This window comes from Equus asinus, chromosome 17 (assembly GCF_041296235.1).
Source record: "Equus asinus isolate D_3611 breed Donkey chromosome 17, EquAss-T2T_v2, whole genome shotgun sequence".
Taxonomy (NCBI): domain Eukaryota; kingdom Metazoa; phylum Chordata; class Mammalia; order Perissodactyla; family Equidae; genus Equus; species Equus asinus.
Window position 1 is genome coordinate 15,273,108 of NC_091806.1, and position 15,442 is coordinate 15,288,549.

Below are 15,442 nucleotides of genomic sequence, written 5' to 3' on the forward strand. Positions count from 1 at the left end.
TCTAGACTTCTGCTTTGACCTGGCATTCATGAGGCAGTTTCCTCCTTCCCCTGCCAGAGCATTGTCAAAGAAAGTCAGTTCAACAGACAATGGAAAATAAGATCCAGTGTCATATAATACAAACATATTCAAGTTTCACCTATGTAAAAGAAACCTGACACAAAGGTCCAAGGATGAGATGATTACATTTCTATGAAATGGCAGAATGGGCAAACTCAGACACAGGAAAGAAATTGTTAGTTACCTGAGTCTGGGTATCAAGGACATGGATAGGAAAAGAGGACTAACTGCTAATGGGCACAAAGTTTCTTTCTGGGGTAATGAAAATGTTTTAAAATTGATTGTGGTGTTAGGTGTACAACTCTGTGAATATACTACAATCACTGAATTGTGCACTTACAATGGGTGAATGTTATGGTCTGCAAATTATATGTCAATAAAACTTCTATAGAAATAAGATTAGCAACAAGAGAAAAAAGTCAATTTGTGTGACTATTACTAGATCTGGAATCAAGAGGTTAATATATGTACAACCCATCCTTCAAGAATAGAAACCATGTTTATTCAATATATATTAAATTCTTTATGACTAGACAAAATATGTGAAAATTTGATGACTTTGTCAAAAATAAAGGTTTGAAAGAAATCTTTATACTTTTCTATTTCTAAATCATTTTTAATAAGTCCACAATTTTTAGAAATTGATGTTGACTGTGACGACCAAGGAATAATTCCATGAAGAGGTAAGTTTTAAAAATGCCAACATTTTCTATGACAGAATACAAACAGAAATTTTACTTTGTCTACTCTTTGGTTTACTGATTTCTAACTCTGAAATATAAACCAATATGTTGAACTATGAATTATATAAATAGACTGCTGCATCTGACGGTATATCTTGGTATCATTCATGTATTATCCCACATAAGTTTCTTGGAATTTAAAGAATATCATACAAAATATTTTATTTCCTATCATCAAGGAGCTAATAAAGGTAAGATTGACTGTAAATACAATGTAAATATCTCCTAAAATATGACACAGTAGGAAAAGAGAGAAATAGTACATGCTCTTGGGAAAAGCATGACCCTCATAGTTCCAGGGTCTGCCACACACATATACTAGAGATTAGAATACAGCTCCTCCTTTTGCATGACTTCTGAGACTTCTCTACCTCATAGCATTCCTGTTCAGCTCTCTAGTGGTTACTCTTTTTCCAGGGAGTTCCAAGATACATGTGGTACAAATTTGTCTTTTCCTGTACACTCTTTTCCCGGTGGTGCTTTTCTCCAATTAAGAAACCATGTGCAGATGCAATTTGACACGGGATTATGATTATTGTGGGTCATTAAACATTTAATGAATCACAGATTATTTCTTATTCTAAAGACAATATTCAAATTTTTCAATTAGTATCCTCTTTCTCCCATATTTTCAGGAGCTTTTTCAATGACAAACTGTGTAGGTTGATTTGTGAAATTTCTTTTCATGAGGTTGATAGATATTCTTGAGTCATATGTTGTTCTTTTTATCTAGCCTAATCACTGAGATGGGCAGCCCTTCAATGTTTATGTGAATCAGAGCAATGCTTAATATATTGTACAACTTCAGGGAGGTGTTTTTCACATCTTAGTCCGCATGGATGACACATGCTGAAGTAACATGGTGCTTAACTTTTGGAACTTCATGTGGCATTCTTCTTTTCCCTATTGTGTCATTTAGGAATGCTTTTCCCATGCATTTAATGGGTCACTCAACAAATATTGGCTCAAGGAGGAGGACAATAAGAAAACAGTGATCACCTGTTGGGCCTCATGTCTTTCATTGGTTCAGTAGCTCAACAATATTAGAGTCAATATATTCTCTTGTCCTTAAATTAATTTCCCAAATGGCTTAAACTCATATAAAAAGTTCCCTCAAATTCTGAGAAACAGAAAGGGATGGAGAATTAATTCCTTGCAAAGACATCTCTTTTTTTGGGAAAGAACATTTATCTCTCATATTGTCCCTGGCAGAATTCCTCCTACAAATCATTAGCAATAGATATTTGGCTTTTTTAGAATTCTGCTTTATTTCTCAATCTTCATTTATCAAATGCAACACAACTTAGAACAAAAATCATTTCTTAAAATGGGAGCATCCTTATTTCCTTTTCAGTATGTTTCTGAAAACCTCATGGCAATTCTTGCCAACCCTCCAATTTATTGTAGATCTACTCAGACTTTGCCTTGCCTTCACTTTGTTATGGCGTTTTATTTGAGCAAATAACTCATCCAAAATGGTCTGATCAATTGATATTTCTATGATTCAATTTATTTATTTTTAGTTGACTAATTATATCTTTCTTGAATTCACTTTCTGTGCTGGACATGAATTTCACTGTTTTTGTTTTTTGTTTTTTGAATCTCTCTGTTGGTTCTCCTCTTCCAATATGAGATCTGCAAAAGGGAAATTTAACTTTATGTCATCTCTGGGATGACATCAGCAAAGCATAAAAATAATACTAAGAGAAAATGTAGGGTACTTATTGAGAACATGACTCCTCAAGCATGATCTAGACCACCTGGCTTTGAAACCTTGTTGTAACACCTAATACCTTTGTGGATTCTGACAATTTATTTACCCTCTCTGAATCATCGTTTTATAATGTGAAAAATGGAAATTTTAATAGACTATGTCTCATGGAGCTGTTCTGATGACTAAATTCATCAAGACTTGAGGAATATCTGTCACATAGTACTCAAAAGTGTGAGAAATTATTACCTGGTAGTCTTTATGACCATTGTAAAGATTCCTTTTAACTGCATCAACATTTTCCTAATATTTACCCTCACATGCTGCTGTACCATGTGTATGTTTTCTATTTTGAGTCTTTTTAGAGACGTTTGATGTTCATAGAAAAATTAAGAGGAACAGATATTTCCCATAAATGCCCTACCCCCACACATGCATAGTCTCCCCCATCCCATTATCCACATCCCCCACCAGAGTGGTACATTTGTTATAACTGATGAATGTACATTGATGCATAATCACCAGAACTCCATAGTTTGCATTAGGATACACTCCAGGTGTTGTATCTTCTATGGGTTTGGATAAATATATAATGACTTGTATCCACTATTATAGTTTCACACAAAGTATTTTCACTGCCTTAAAAATTCTCAGTTCTCCTCCTCTTCTTCCCCTCCTCTGCCCAACTCCTGGAACCACTGTGCTTCTTACTGTCTCCATAGTTTTGCCTTTTCCAGAATGAAATAGTGTTGGAATCATACAGTACATAGCCTTTTCATATTGGCTTCTTTCACTTAGAAACATGCATTTAAGGTTCCCCTTTATCTTTTCATGGTTTGATAGTTCAGCTCTTTTTAGTGCAACCCCCACTACAATACTGATCTATTCCATCACCACAAAATTCCCTTTGGCTATCCCTCCATAGCCACAACCCCTTCCTCCTCCTCTGCCACTGTTCCTAAGCCCTGGTAGTCACTAATATATTTTCCATCACTATATTTTCTGTCGGTTAAAAAATGTTTTATAACTAATATGATACCATTAGTGATCTTTTAGATTGGCTTTTTTCACTCAACATAATTCTCTTGATATTTATTTGTGCTTTTTCATGTATAAATCATTTGTTCCTTTGTTGTTGATGAGTGGTATTCCATGGTATTTATGATAGAATTTTTTTAAACATTCGCTCATTGAAGGCATTTGAGTTCATTCCACTTTTCAGCTATGATGAATGAAACTTCCATAAACATCTACTAGAGGTTGAATTCATGAAATAAGTTTTCATTCCCTTGTGATGAGTGTCCGAGAGTGTGATTGGCAAGTTGTTTTAATTTTGATGAAGTCCAGTTTACCAATGTTTCTATGTGACAGATGGTGCTTTTTATATCATTTATATAAACTCTTCAGTAGTCTTAGGTCCTGGATATAGATTTTCTCCTATGTTTTTATCTAAACATTTTATAGTTTAGCATTTTACGTTTAAGTTGTTATTCATTTTGAGTTAGTTTTTATATAAGGTTTTGGTCTACATTATTTGTTTGTTTATTATTTTTGCCTCTGTACTTCCAATTACATCAGTGCTATGTTTTAAAGGCTATCTTCCTTATATTGAATTACATTTGTACCTTTATGAGAAATTAGTTGAACAATTTGCAAAGGGCTCTCTCTCTGTTGTCTATTCTGCTCCATTGATTCATATGTTTCTATCTCCACCAATATCACACAGTGTTGATTATTGCGGCTATATTGTAAATCTCAACATAGAATGGAGTATTTTCTTCATCATTAAGCTACATCGTAAGTTCGTTTTGTCTATGCTAGGTCCTTGACCCATCATATAAATCTCAGTATAAAGTAACCTCTACAAAAGATCTTGCTGGGATTTTCTTTGGATTTGCATTAAATCTACTGATCAGTTTGGAAAGAATTGATATCTTTAGTATGTTGAGTCTTCTAATATACAAACTCAATATGTCTACTAATTTATTCAGATCTTTTATTTCTTTAATAAGTATTTTGAAATATATAGATCTTATACATGTTTTGTTGGTTTCTACCTACATATTTCAATATATGTGGGGTGAATGTAAAGGGTATAATTTTTCAGTTGGTTTTTATATGTCTTTCTCTACATATATGCGATTAGTATGTGTTTTTTAATCATGTGTCATGTCACCTTACTGAACTCACATTGTCTTTCTAGATTTTTTTCCAATTTGCGGAAATTTTTTATTAGATAACATATTATTTGCATATAAGGAAGATTTCATTTCTTCCTTTCCAACCTGTATGTATTTTATGTCCTTTTCTTGCTCTTTCTGGGAATTCCTATTTGAACTGCTTTGAAAAACTATAGATGATTTTGCATTTTTAGATTTTTTTGAAGGTATAATTATAAATTATTTAGTCTTTTTGTTCTAGCGTCCTTCACTCAGCAGAATTATTTTGAGAACATCTATATTTTTGTGTGTACCAATAATTCATTACTTTTAATTGTTAGTGACATTCACTTGCTTGCACATCCTACAACCTATTTTTCCATTTTCAAGTGGGTGAACATTTGGACAGTTTCTGGATTTTGACCCTTACCAATAAAGCTTCAATAAAGCCAAAGGGGAAAAAATGTTTCTAGATGGGCATAAGAATTAAACTGTGACATAAGACAGATACACAAGACAAAAACATACATATTTTATCTAGTAATTTTTACATGTATGGGTGAGTCCTCTCAAGAAGAATGAAAACCCAAGAAGTGGCTAAGCCTAAGTCCTTGTATATTAGGTTGTACCATGAGTGACAATTGTAGAAAAGTAACTAAAATATATGGTATACAAGGAGACTACAGGCATAAAAGATATTTTAACCATGTGTTTGCACAGATTTCTCTTGGCCTCAAGTCTCCAGGTCCGGTAGAGTGTTTCTTTTCTCCTGGTATAAGGAAAGCATCTTTGATGTAATAGTTTTATCTCTTGCTTTCAGGAAGAGAAGGGGAGTCCAGAATGCCCTTCTTGCTCCTGCTTTTTTTTCAAGTGTCTTTAGTTCAAAATAATTAATATGCCAAAACAGAATATTTTGGAGTGATATGTCCTGAACTTCTTCAGTTACTATAGACATTTGTATACAAATCTCATATAGAAATATGCTGTCATTTTTCTTGGGTAAATACACGGGAGTTGAATTGCTAAATGTTATTTTAAAAGCAGATTTAATTTTTAAGACACTGATACTTATAACAAATTGCTTTCAAATATTTATGCCATTTTACTTTTCTACCAACAGTGTATGAAAGTTCCTATTCCTCTGTGTGTGTATATATATGGATATGTGTGTGTGTGTGTGTGTATTTATAGATGTTATCTTACACACATTATAGGATACAGAATGTTATCCCATTGAGGCTTTAAATTGAATTGCATTGATGAATAAGGATGCTGAACAACTTTTGATCTGCATATCTGCCATCTTTATATGTTATTTGGTAAAGAGATTATTCAAGAGTTTTGTCCATCCTTTATTAAGATTATCAAGCTGTGAGAACTCTCCATATATTGTGGAACTAGCCCTTTATGAGATGCATTACTGGAAAATATTGTCTCCCAGAATATATGTTTGTTTTACTCTTAAGAGTAACAGTATCTCTTCGTAGTATCTTTTAAAAGTAAAAGATTTAATTTTGATATTATCCAATGTATCAAATTTTTATTTTATCTGTTTTACCTCTAGTATTGTATCTAAGAAATCTTTACACAACCTAAGGTCATGTATATTTTCTGTTATGTTTTCATCTGAAGTTTTTAGACTTTTAGGTTTTACATTTACAACTGTGATCCATTTTCTGTGAATCTTTATATGAATTATAGATCAATGTTCAGTATTTGCATATGCATATCTAATTAGTTCATACTGTTTGTTAAAAAGTCTTTTTCCCCCTCAAATGACCTTTTGTCTTCTGCTTTGTGGAGAATACCTTTTTCATATATACATGAGTCTACTTCTGGCCTATAAATATTGTTTCATTGATGTGAACCCTTTGATAACTGTAGCTTTGGAATAAAACTAGAAATCAGTGCTTGCCTTAGTGTTTGCATTACAACTTTGTCCCTTTTTTTAAAGTTAATTCAGCTATATTAGATTTTTTGTGTTTCTTTATACATTTTAGTTTCAGTTCCCTAATTCCTACTAAAACATAATGCCTGCTTGGATTTTTGTTGGTGTTGCATTGAATTTATAGGTATATTTGAGGAAGTTTGGCATTTTAACAATATTGAATAGTCCAGCAAATGAACTTAGTATATCCTTCATTTATTCAGGTCTTCTTTAACATCATTCAAAAACATTTCTTAATTTTTATTGTATAGGCTTTTCATATATTTTCAGACTTATTTTTAAATATTTTATCACTTTGATGCATTTGTAACAGGTATTTTAAAATTTCAGTTCTGATTTCTTACTGGCAGTGCATAGGAATAACGTTTCTTTATATAATGATCTTTCTTTTGAAACCGTATTAAATTTTCTTTTAAGTTTAACCATTTTTTCTGTTAATTCCATTAGATTGCTACCTGCACTATCTTGTCACCTACTAATAAACACAGTTTTACTTCCTCCCTTCCAAACTGGATACTTTCTATTACTTTTTTCTCTTGCCATATTGTGTTGTATATAACCTCCAGTACAATGTTGAATAGAATTAGAATGAAGATCCTACTTGCCCTGTTCCTAATTTTAGTGGAAATGTATTTGATTTCTTACTATGGTATATCAGCTTAGTTGTAGGTTTTCCATTGGTGCCCTTTATCAGTTTTACAAAGTCTCATTTAATACCTGTTTGGTCAAAATTTTTATAACTGATGGATATTGAAAATTTAAAATGTTTTGTCTGCTGCATTTATTAAGATCTGAAAAAATTTTCCCTTTTTAGGTTCTTGATATGATGATTTAATTTTGAATATTAAATTAACTGTACATTTCTGGGGTAAACCTAACATGGTGCATTATTGTTTTTACATATTACTGCATTAAATTTGCTAAAATTTTAATTAGAATTGTTGTATAAATGGTCATGACTGATATTGCTCTTTTGTTTTCTTTTCTTATAATGCCTTTGTCTGCTTTTGGTATCAGGGGCAAGGTCTCCTCATAAAGTTGGGATATACACTTCCACTTCAGTTTTCTAGAAGAAAATGCAAAGAATTTGTTAATTGATTTTCCCTAAATATTTAGTAGAGTTCCCCAGTCAAGTCACCTGGACAAATTTTGAATTAGCGAGGGTTATTTCTCATATGTATTTCCATATTGAGATCCTTTCCATCCTAGATTTTTATATTGTATTTCTGTGTCCATATACACGAAAATATATAGTGCACTCATTCTTAAGAAGCTAGCCTATAACACAAAACGTTTCTTCATAGATATCTTTAGCATCTCTAAATTTTCTGTACTTGTCTTATTCTGTTTTATTAATATTTCTGAATCATTATTGCATAAAATATTAAATTCTAATATTCTTCATAATATCAATGAAAAATTGCAGTTATGTACCAATTCCTGATTTTTTCAGTTTTTGTGTTTTGTGGAAAATATTAAACTTTAGGAAATACATGTGTACTCAATAATGAAATAAAGTCTAAATTTTAAAATGAATGAATTATATTATCAAAATTATATAGAAAACACAGCAATATTTTTTTTTAGATATGGGGTATCGGAATATGTTGAGTTACAGTTTATTTTTTAAAATCCCGGTACTAAAGACTTATACCTTTTTGCATTAAAAAGTCATAATTATTCACTGAAGATAATATGTGAAACCAAAAATATTAATTTAAACATTTCTGTAATCTCAACAGCCACAAATAACTAATGCAATATTTCAATGTGTCTCTGTCCAACATACGGTTTGGAAAAGCAAAACTATTTTCTTGGGGGTAGGACCCATGGTGTAGTTGTTAAGTTTGGCATGCTCCACTTTGGTGGCTCAAGTTTGTGGTCTCAGAACCTGGGCATGGACCTACACCATTCATCAGCCATGTGGTGGCAGCAACCCACATACAAAATAGAGGAAAATTGGCACAGATGTTAGCTCAGGGTGAATCTTCCTTAGCCAAAAAAAAAAAAGTAGTTTTTATATTTGCAAAGTTCATACAGATTTTCAGTACAATTTTTCTTAATAATTAAATTATCAACTATACAAACTTTTTAGTAATATTTATCCTTAGATGAAAATATACATTTTTTATTCCAATGATTATTTTCATTTAAATTTGACTGACTACACAGAAAATTTTATTCTATGATAGAGGACAAAGAAAATAGTCCAGTCTTTGTATCATGTAAATAAATTTCCGTGAATGTTGAAAATAGTAAAAATAAACAACAAATAAAGGAAATTAAGAAAGGTTAAGAGGAAGTTTGTCCAGAGGACATGACATATATATAAATTGCTACATATCTTACTACACTTTTGCTAGAAATATAGTATAGACAAAGTCATATGATTATCTCCTGTTTCTGTTGACAAGAGTGATTATCAAATTTATGTAGTCAGACAACAGATTCTACTAAAAATATATCACACTCATATGAACCAATATTGAAGAAAGTCACCCTATAAAAAAGTAACAAAACTAATTCAACATAGAGTAGACCTTTTATGCAAAGAAACAAAAACAATTAGAACATGAATTTTAAACAAGAAATATTCTAGGTTTTGAGAAAGATAAGGAAGCGTAACAATCCTATTAGACATAAAGAAGCAGTTGAGAATCAAGATCTCAAAATATAAAACAAAAAATTAAAAATTGGAAGCTTTCATGGGAGTCTTCAAGCAATTTGTCTTTTTTCTCCAACTTTATTGAGATGTAATTGACACATAATATTGTGTAAGTTTAAGGTGGGTGTGCAGTGTGTTGATTTGATACACTTATATACTGTAGTATGATTACAACTTAGCATTATCTAACATTTCCATAACTTCACATTCACCATTTTTTTTTGTTGTGAGAACATTTGAGATTTACTCTCTTAGTAACTTTCAAGTATACAATTCGGTATTGTTAACTGTAATCAAGGACATTTATCTTAATTGGTATATCCACTGGTATGGAGAAATGGACTGATTAAGAAAAATAAGATGCTGCACTGATCTTATGAGTCACTAAATGGCTAAGTATGTTGAGTTAATTGATTATCTAGGGCTCACATGTGAAAGCAACTGCACTGGGGCCGGCCCAGTGGCCGAGGGGTTAAGTTCGCACGTTCTGATTGGTGGCCCAGGTTTTCCCCCCGCTTCGGATCCTGGGCGCGAACATGGCGCCGCTCATCAGGCTCCACTGAGGTAGCGTCCCACATACCACAGCCAGAGGCACTCACAGCTAAAATATACAACTATGTACAGAGGGTCTTCGGGAAGAAGAAGGAAGACAAAAGAAAAAAAAAAGATTAGCAACAATTGTTAGCTCAGGTGCCAAAAAAGAAAGGAAGCAACTGCACCGATAATAAAAGAATAGGACACTAAGATCACCACTTGGTGTGGGAGAATTTGAGCAAATTCATATGACTGATGACTTCAAATCATAGTACTACACTAAGCCTCTTTGAAACAACAATAACTTTGATTTTAATGCACACCATAGAAGAGTATGAAGCCTAAAACAGAAGGATGTGCTGACACGAACACACACACATATGCTCTAACACATACATAGACACTGGGAAGTTTATTCTAATAGTTGAGAATAACGCAAGAGTCATTTTAATACACCATCTTTACCTACTATTCTACTTTGCTCTCACATAGCATACCGACTTTCTTTGTCTTGACTTTTGTGTCCTAACTTATTCTACTGTACTATAAAATTCACTTAATCTTCATGCTTATATTTCATCTCTTCCTCCGAAAGAAGCAAAGATTTTTACTGTTCTGCTCACTAATGCATTTACAGCACTTATAAGTGTGACTGGCACATAGAGGATATTACCTAAATATACGATGATTTTTGCAAGGCTTAAAGTCTGAACCTAATTTATGGGAATCACAATGGACAGCAAACCTTAAGAGAAGATATTGCATATTTTTTCCACATCCTTTGTAAAGCAAATTTTACATCTTTGTTCCTCAAGCTATAGATCAAGGGATTCAACGTGGGGATAACAAGGGTGTAAAATATGGAAGCCGCTTTATCAGTGTCAAAGGAATGACCAGACTTGGGCTGCACATACATAAATATCAAAGTCCCATAGAACACTGTGACCACTGTCAGGTGGGAAGCACAGGTAGAAAAAGCCTTGCGTCTACCCTCAGCAGACTTCATCCTGAGAATGGCTATAAGGATGAGCAGGTAAGACACAAGAACTATCAGAAGGGAGAAAATCAAATTAAAAGCTGAGAAAATCAGAATAATCAATTCAATTACATGTGTGTTTGAGCAGAGCAAAGATAACAAAGGAAGACTGTCACAGTAGAAATGTCTGATGACATTATAACCACAGAAGTATAAACTAAAAATATTTACAGTGATTATAAGAGAAATAAGTGTGCTGTAGAGATATGGGATTGCCACCAGCACCTGACATAGCCTTTGGGACATGATGACTGTGTAGACCAGAGGGTCACAGATGGCCACACAGCGGTCATAGGCCATTGCGGACAGAATAAAAAGTTCACTATCGATGAACATGATGAAAAAAGCAAGCTGTGTGGCACAAAAATAATAGGATATGGTATTTTGATCCACAACAAAGTTTACTAACATTTTGGGGACCACAGTTGTTGAATAACCAAAATCAGTAAAAGCCAGATATCTGAGGAAAAAGTACATGGGTGTTTGTAGCCTGGAGTCCATCTTGGTGAGAATGACCATGCCCAAGTTGCCCACCACTGAAACGATGTAGATGATGAGGAAGATCCCAAATAATGGATCCTGTAGCTCAGGACGATCTGTGATTCCTATGAGAATGAATTCTTTCAGCACGGTTATATTGTGTTTTTCCATCCAGGTTGATCAGAAAACCTATTCTAGATGCAGATATCAGCATAGTCAATAGCGTCCATATAGTAAAATCTGGTCGCTTTCTAGTATACAAAGCTGGTATAAATAAACAAATCCAAACTGATAGTTTAGGCTCTATTAAAATAATCTATGCCTGCAAATAAAATACACATTTAAAAATAGAAACCAAGATAGAGCTTGAGGTAGAGAGAGAGTTATAATTTTCTGTTGGTGAAGATTAGTCTCCAAAGAACAATTTATAATGTTTTGAGGCATTTTGGTTGTCACAACTGGAGATGGGTTATTACTGGCATCTAATGGTTAGAGTCCAGTGAGTCTGTTATTCATCCTATTATATTGAGGTAACCCCCCGCCAACAAAGAGTTTTACAGTCCAAAATGTCAACAGTGCCAAGGGTGGCAAACCTTGATGTATGTATAGATATAGATGTAGATATAGATATAGATATAGATAGATATAAATGTAATAAAGAAAACCAAAACAAAAAAATGATATAAACTGTAAGTGTTAGTTTTGGAGGTGATAAACTTTACTTTTGCCTTGCATATAGTGTCAATAACATTTACAATATTAGAATCACATAACATGCCATAATAAATATGTTAATTACATAATAAAATTTTAAAATTCAAATTCCAATTATATGTGGAAATATTTAGCAGGCCCTGCTTTGAAGAATATTCATCTTAAAGCACAAGGATGCCTAGAGACGGTACAGAATGAAATTAGTATGTTCACCATTATTGGATGGAGGTGTAAAAATAAGAAAATTCTGACAGATTATTGTAGATTATTTTTCTTTACATAGGTAAACATGTCATGAAATATATGTGGGTTGATATAGTCACTGCTATCCTTAAATTTTTATTGTAAGCAAAGGAGTACTTGGCAAATGTTGTAAGTTATCTTAATGTCTTTATTCACATCAGCAAAATAAACTGTTTCTTGTAGGGTTGTTGGGAAGATAAGTGAGAATTATAAATTTCAGTGAGTTTATGGTATCTGGAAACATCCTTCAGTGCCAAGTACATAGGATTCTTTGTGTGTTTGTTTTAATTTCTTACTGGAGACAGTGAGTTACCTGAAATGGATTATTTTTGTTATGTACATACAATTTCTTTTTGTGTGACTTTACTTCTTTGTCAGGGGTATGATGATGATTAGATGAAACAGTGTGTTATCCAGATAACTGTCCCCAGTGCCCCTTCACCATGACCCAAATCCATGACTACCACCTGACTATCAATGCTTCCTTCTTTGGGGTAATTTATCTTGAACCTTACTTAAGATATTTAATATATATTTGTCTTAAAACTAACATACTTCCAGAGCTCATGAAGCCCAGCAAGAGGCCGTGCCCCATTCCCAGAGATTCAGCACTAAATTGGTGACTGAAGATCTAAGGTTTGGAATTTACCTTCTTGGAGAAGTGCTGTTGGCATAGCTGAGATGCCTAGGCAATGATTCTAGCCACTTCGTCTATAGGCTGTGACAAGAAGCAAAGAGTCATGCCCCTTCTCCCTGGCTACTACAGATTTTGCTAACACAAAGGATGCCCTTTCTCTGGTGTTGGGCAAATCCTAGGATCTTACATCTTTCCCACATTAACTTGACCAACAGCTGTCAACTTGTTGGAGAAAAAATTCCAAGAAACTTTGGGGCGTTTAAGTATCAAGTAGGTTTCACTTCGCAACTTTGTCGTAAAGAAGTACTTGTTCTTAAAGCCATTCCAATAAAATACTTTAAAGCAAATTTAAAATGAAAACTAACTTATTTCCTCTTCCCCAGGCACATTTTTTGTTACAGCTGATGTGCTAAGTTGCTAAATATGCTAAATTGTTTGTGACACATATGTTATATTTTGAGATGGATGAACCTAGGATAGCACGAGGGCATAAACAAATTGGGCAAAAGTGAGGTCACTGGAATTGGTTTTATATAATGAAGATTCACATACATTATCTTTGGATAAAGAGATTTTCTGCTTTAAAGAAAAAAAAACAGGTTTAAAATCGCTATATTACACATAGCATACTGGAAGAAAACATACTCAGGCTATAAATTCTGGGATGTTATTTTAAGTCTGTCTGCACATTAAGACCACAAAGAACTTCACTACACATTTAATTTAATGTGGACATGCATAAGTATAATGAAATAAAGATGTATGTGAATATCTCTAATAAACCACTAAGTATAATACAGAGCAGGGTAGAATGAGGATGACAGGCTAAGGTAAAAGAATTAGTGTTTTAAAAATTGTGAGTATCAGTGTTTCCTTGAATAAATAAATAAGTAGAATTGATCCTGATTACAAGGCAAGAAGCAGTGTCAGCAGACGGAGTGAGCTCTAAGAAAGCAAATAAAAGATACAATCTTTATAACATTAAATGATAAAGATGTTTACAGGAAATCCACGCTTTCTCACATAAATCATTGCTTATAAGTTTGTGAGCTGCTGATATCCTACCCTGTCCCCATATACTTACCTTTCTTATGTAAGACATACTGAACTACTGTTAGGAAAAAATATTTTAAATCAACGGAATAAGAAGCAATGTAAATCTTGTTTAAGTGCAATGATGAAAAGCTAAAGAAAACAAGTCACATTGGTAAGTGCTGACTTCCTCTAAGATGAGGAAGGATAGACCGGCTTTGTCTCACCAGATTTAGAATTCTATGGAAAGCATCAAATTACCTTTTCATTGTTTACTATCTATGTTATCAGATTATTATTTTCTAGAGGTATACTCTTTGAGAAAATTACATCAGCTTTCTGCCAGAACCCACTGAAACTGAACTTGCTGTTCATTGTACCATCACCGTAAGACAGGGTACTTGAAAGTCTCCTAACCTCCAAAAATTCCTTTTCACATCTCAGTGTAAGGTGGAAATTTCCTTTTCATTCATCAAGAGATCAGAAAAAAATCCAATTAAATGAATTAAATGTATATGAACTGTCACAATATTTTTGAGAAGGGAATAAGAAAAGCCTAGTGTCACTGAAAGACTAAGGATTTTGAAGGATTTCAGACTAGAAACATAATACCTGCGGCTTCATAATTCTGCCATATCTATATTTTTTTCTATTCCCAGCTCTTTAATTAGGCTTTATTGTCTCTTAATTTTGACCTCTATTATTCATGTGATTAAGTATTTGCAAAAACATAAATATTACATAAGCAATATGACATTGACATTTCAAATATTCTTAACTGTATTTGTGAAAATATTTTAACAATCAATCTGAAGAGAAAGGAGCACAGTCTTATTCTGTTCATGCATTGTCATAGCAGAATGTACATGGAAGTGAATCAGAAATCCTAATATTTTGATGTGCTTTGCCATAGAATAAAGGTGTTCTTGCAGATTTCAAACAGACTATTTGGATATTGGTCAAATATGGCACCCTGTGAAATATTCTGTTTACCTGTCATGAAACCTCTGTTTTGGCTCCCACATGTGTTTCTTAACATGGAATAGTGAGAGCAATTTATGAATCGTTTTTCACCATCTGAGACTCTCCCTGAGGAGAAGCCAAACAATTCACGATTGTCCCTGAAGTATTTGAAAGCTTAGCAGAATGCAAGGGGGCGGGGGATGTGTGTTTATTAATAGACTAGAAAAATTCTTATTTACAAGTCGGTTAGATTTATTGGTTTGTGCATTACATTTCTACCTTTTTATTCTTCATTAACCTTTTCTCCCCCCACTTTGATGATTAAACTTGTTTCCATGTTACTAGGCTTGGTACTCAATTGTTTGGTCAAACATCAACCTACACGTTGCTATGAAGATATTTTTTTAGATGTGATTAACATTTATATCAGTATATTCTGAGTAAGTTGAATTACCCCCTTATTGTGGGTGGGCCTCATCCAATCAGTTGAAAGCCTTAAAGAGCAAAAACTGAGATG

At 33.2% G+C, this 15,442-nt stretch overlaps 1 protein-coding gene across 1 annotated transcript; it reads right to left on the bottom strand.

The window, feature by feature from the left end:
* Window positions 1-10,547: 10,547 nt before the first annotated feature.
* Window positions 10,548-11,507, bottom strand: LOC139040907 (olfactory receptor 8K3-like). The gene has a single exon (XM_070488618.1). It carries the CDS (start codon window positions 11,505-11,507, stop codon window positions 10,548-10,550), a length of 960 nt encoding a protein of 319 aa, XP_070344719.1.
* Between the last annotated feature and the right edge of the window lie 3,935 nt (window positions 11,508-15,442).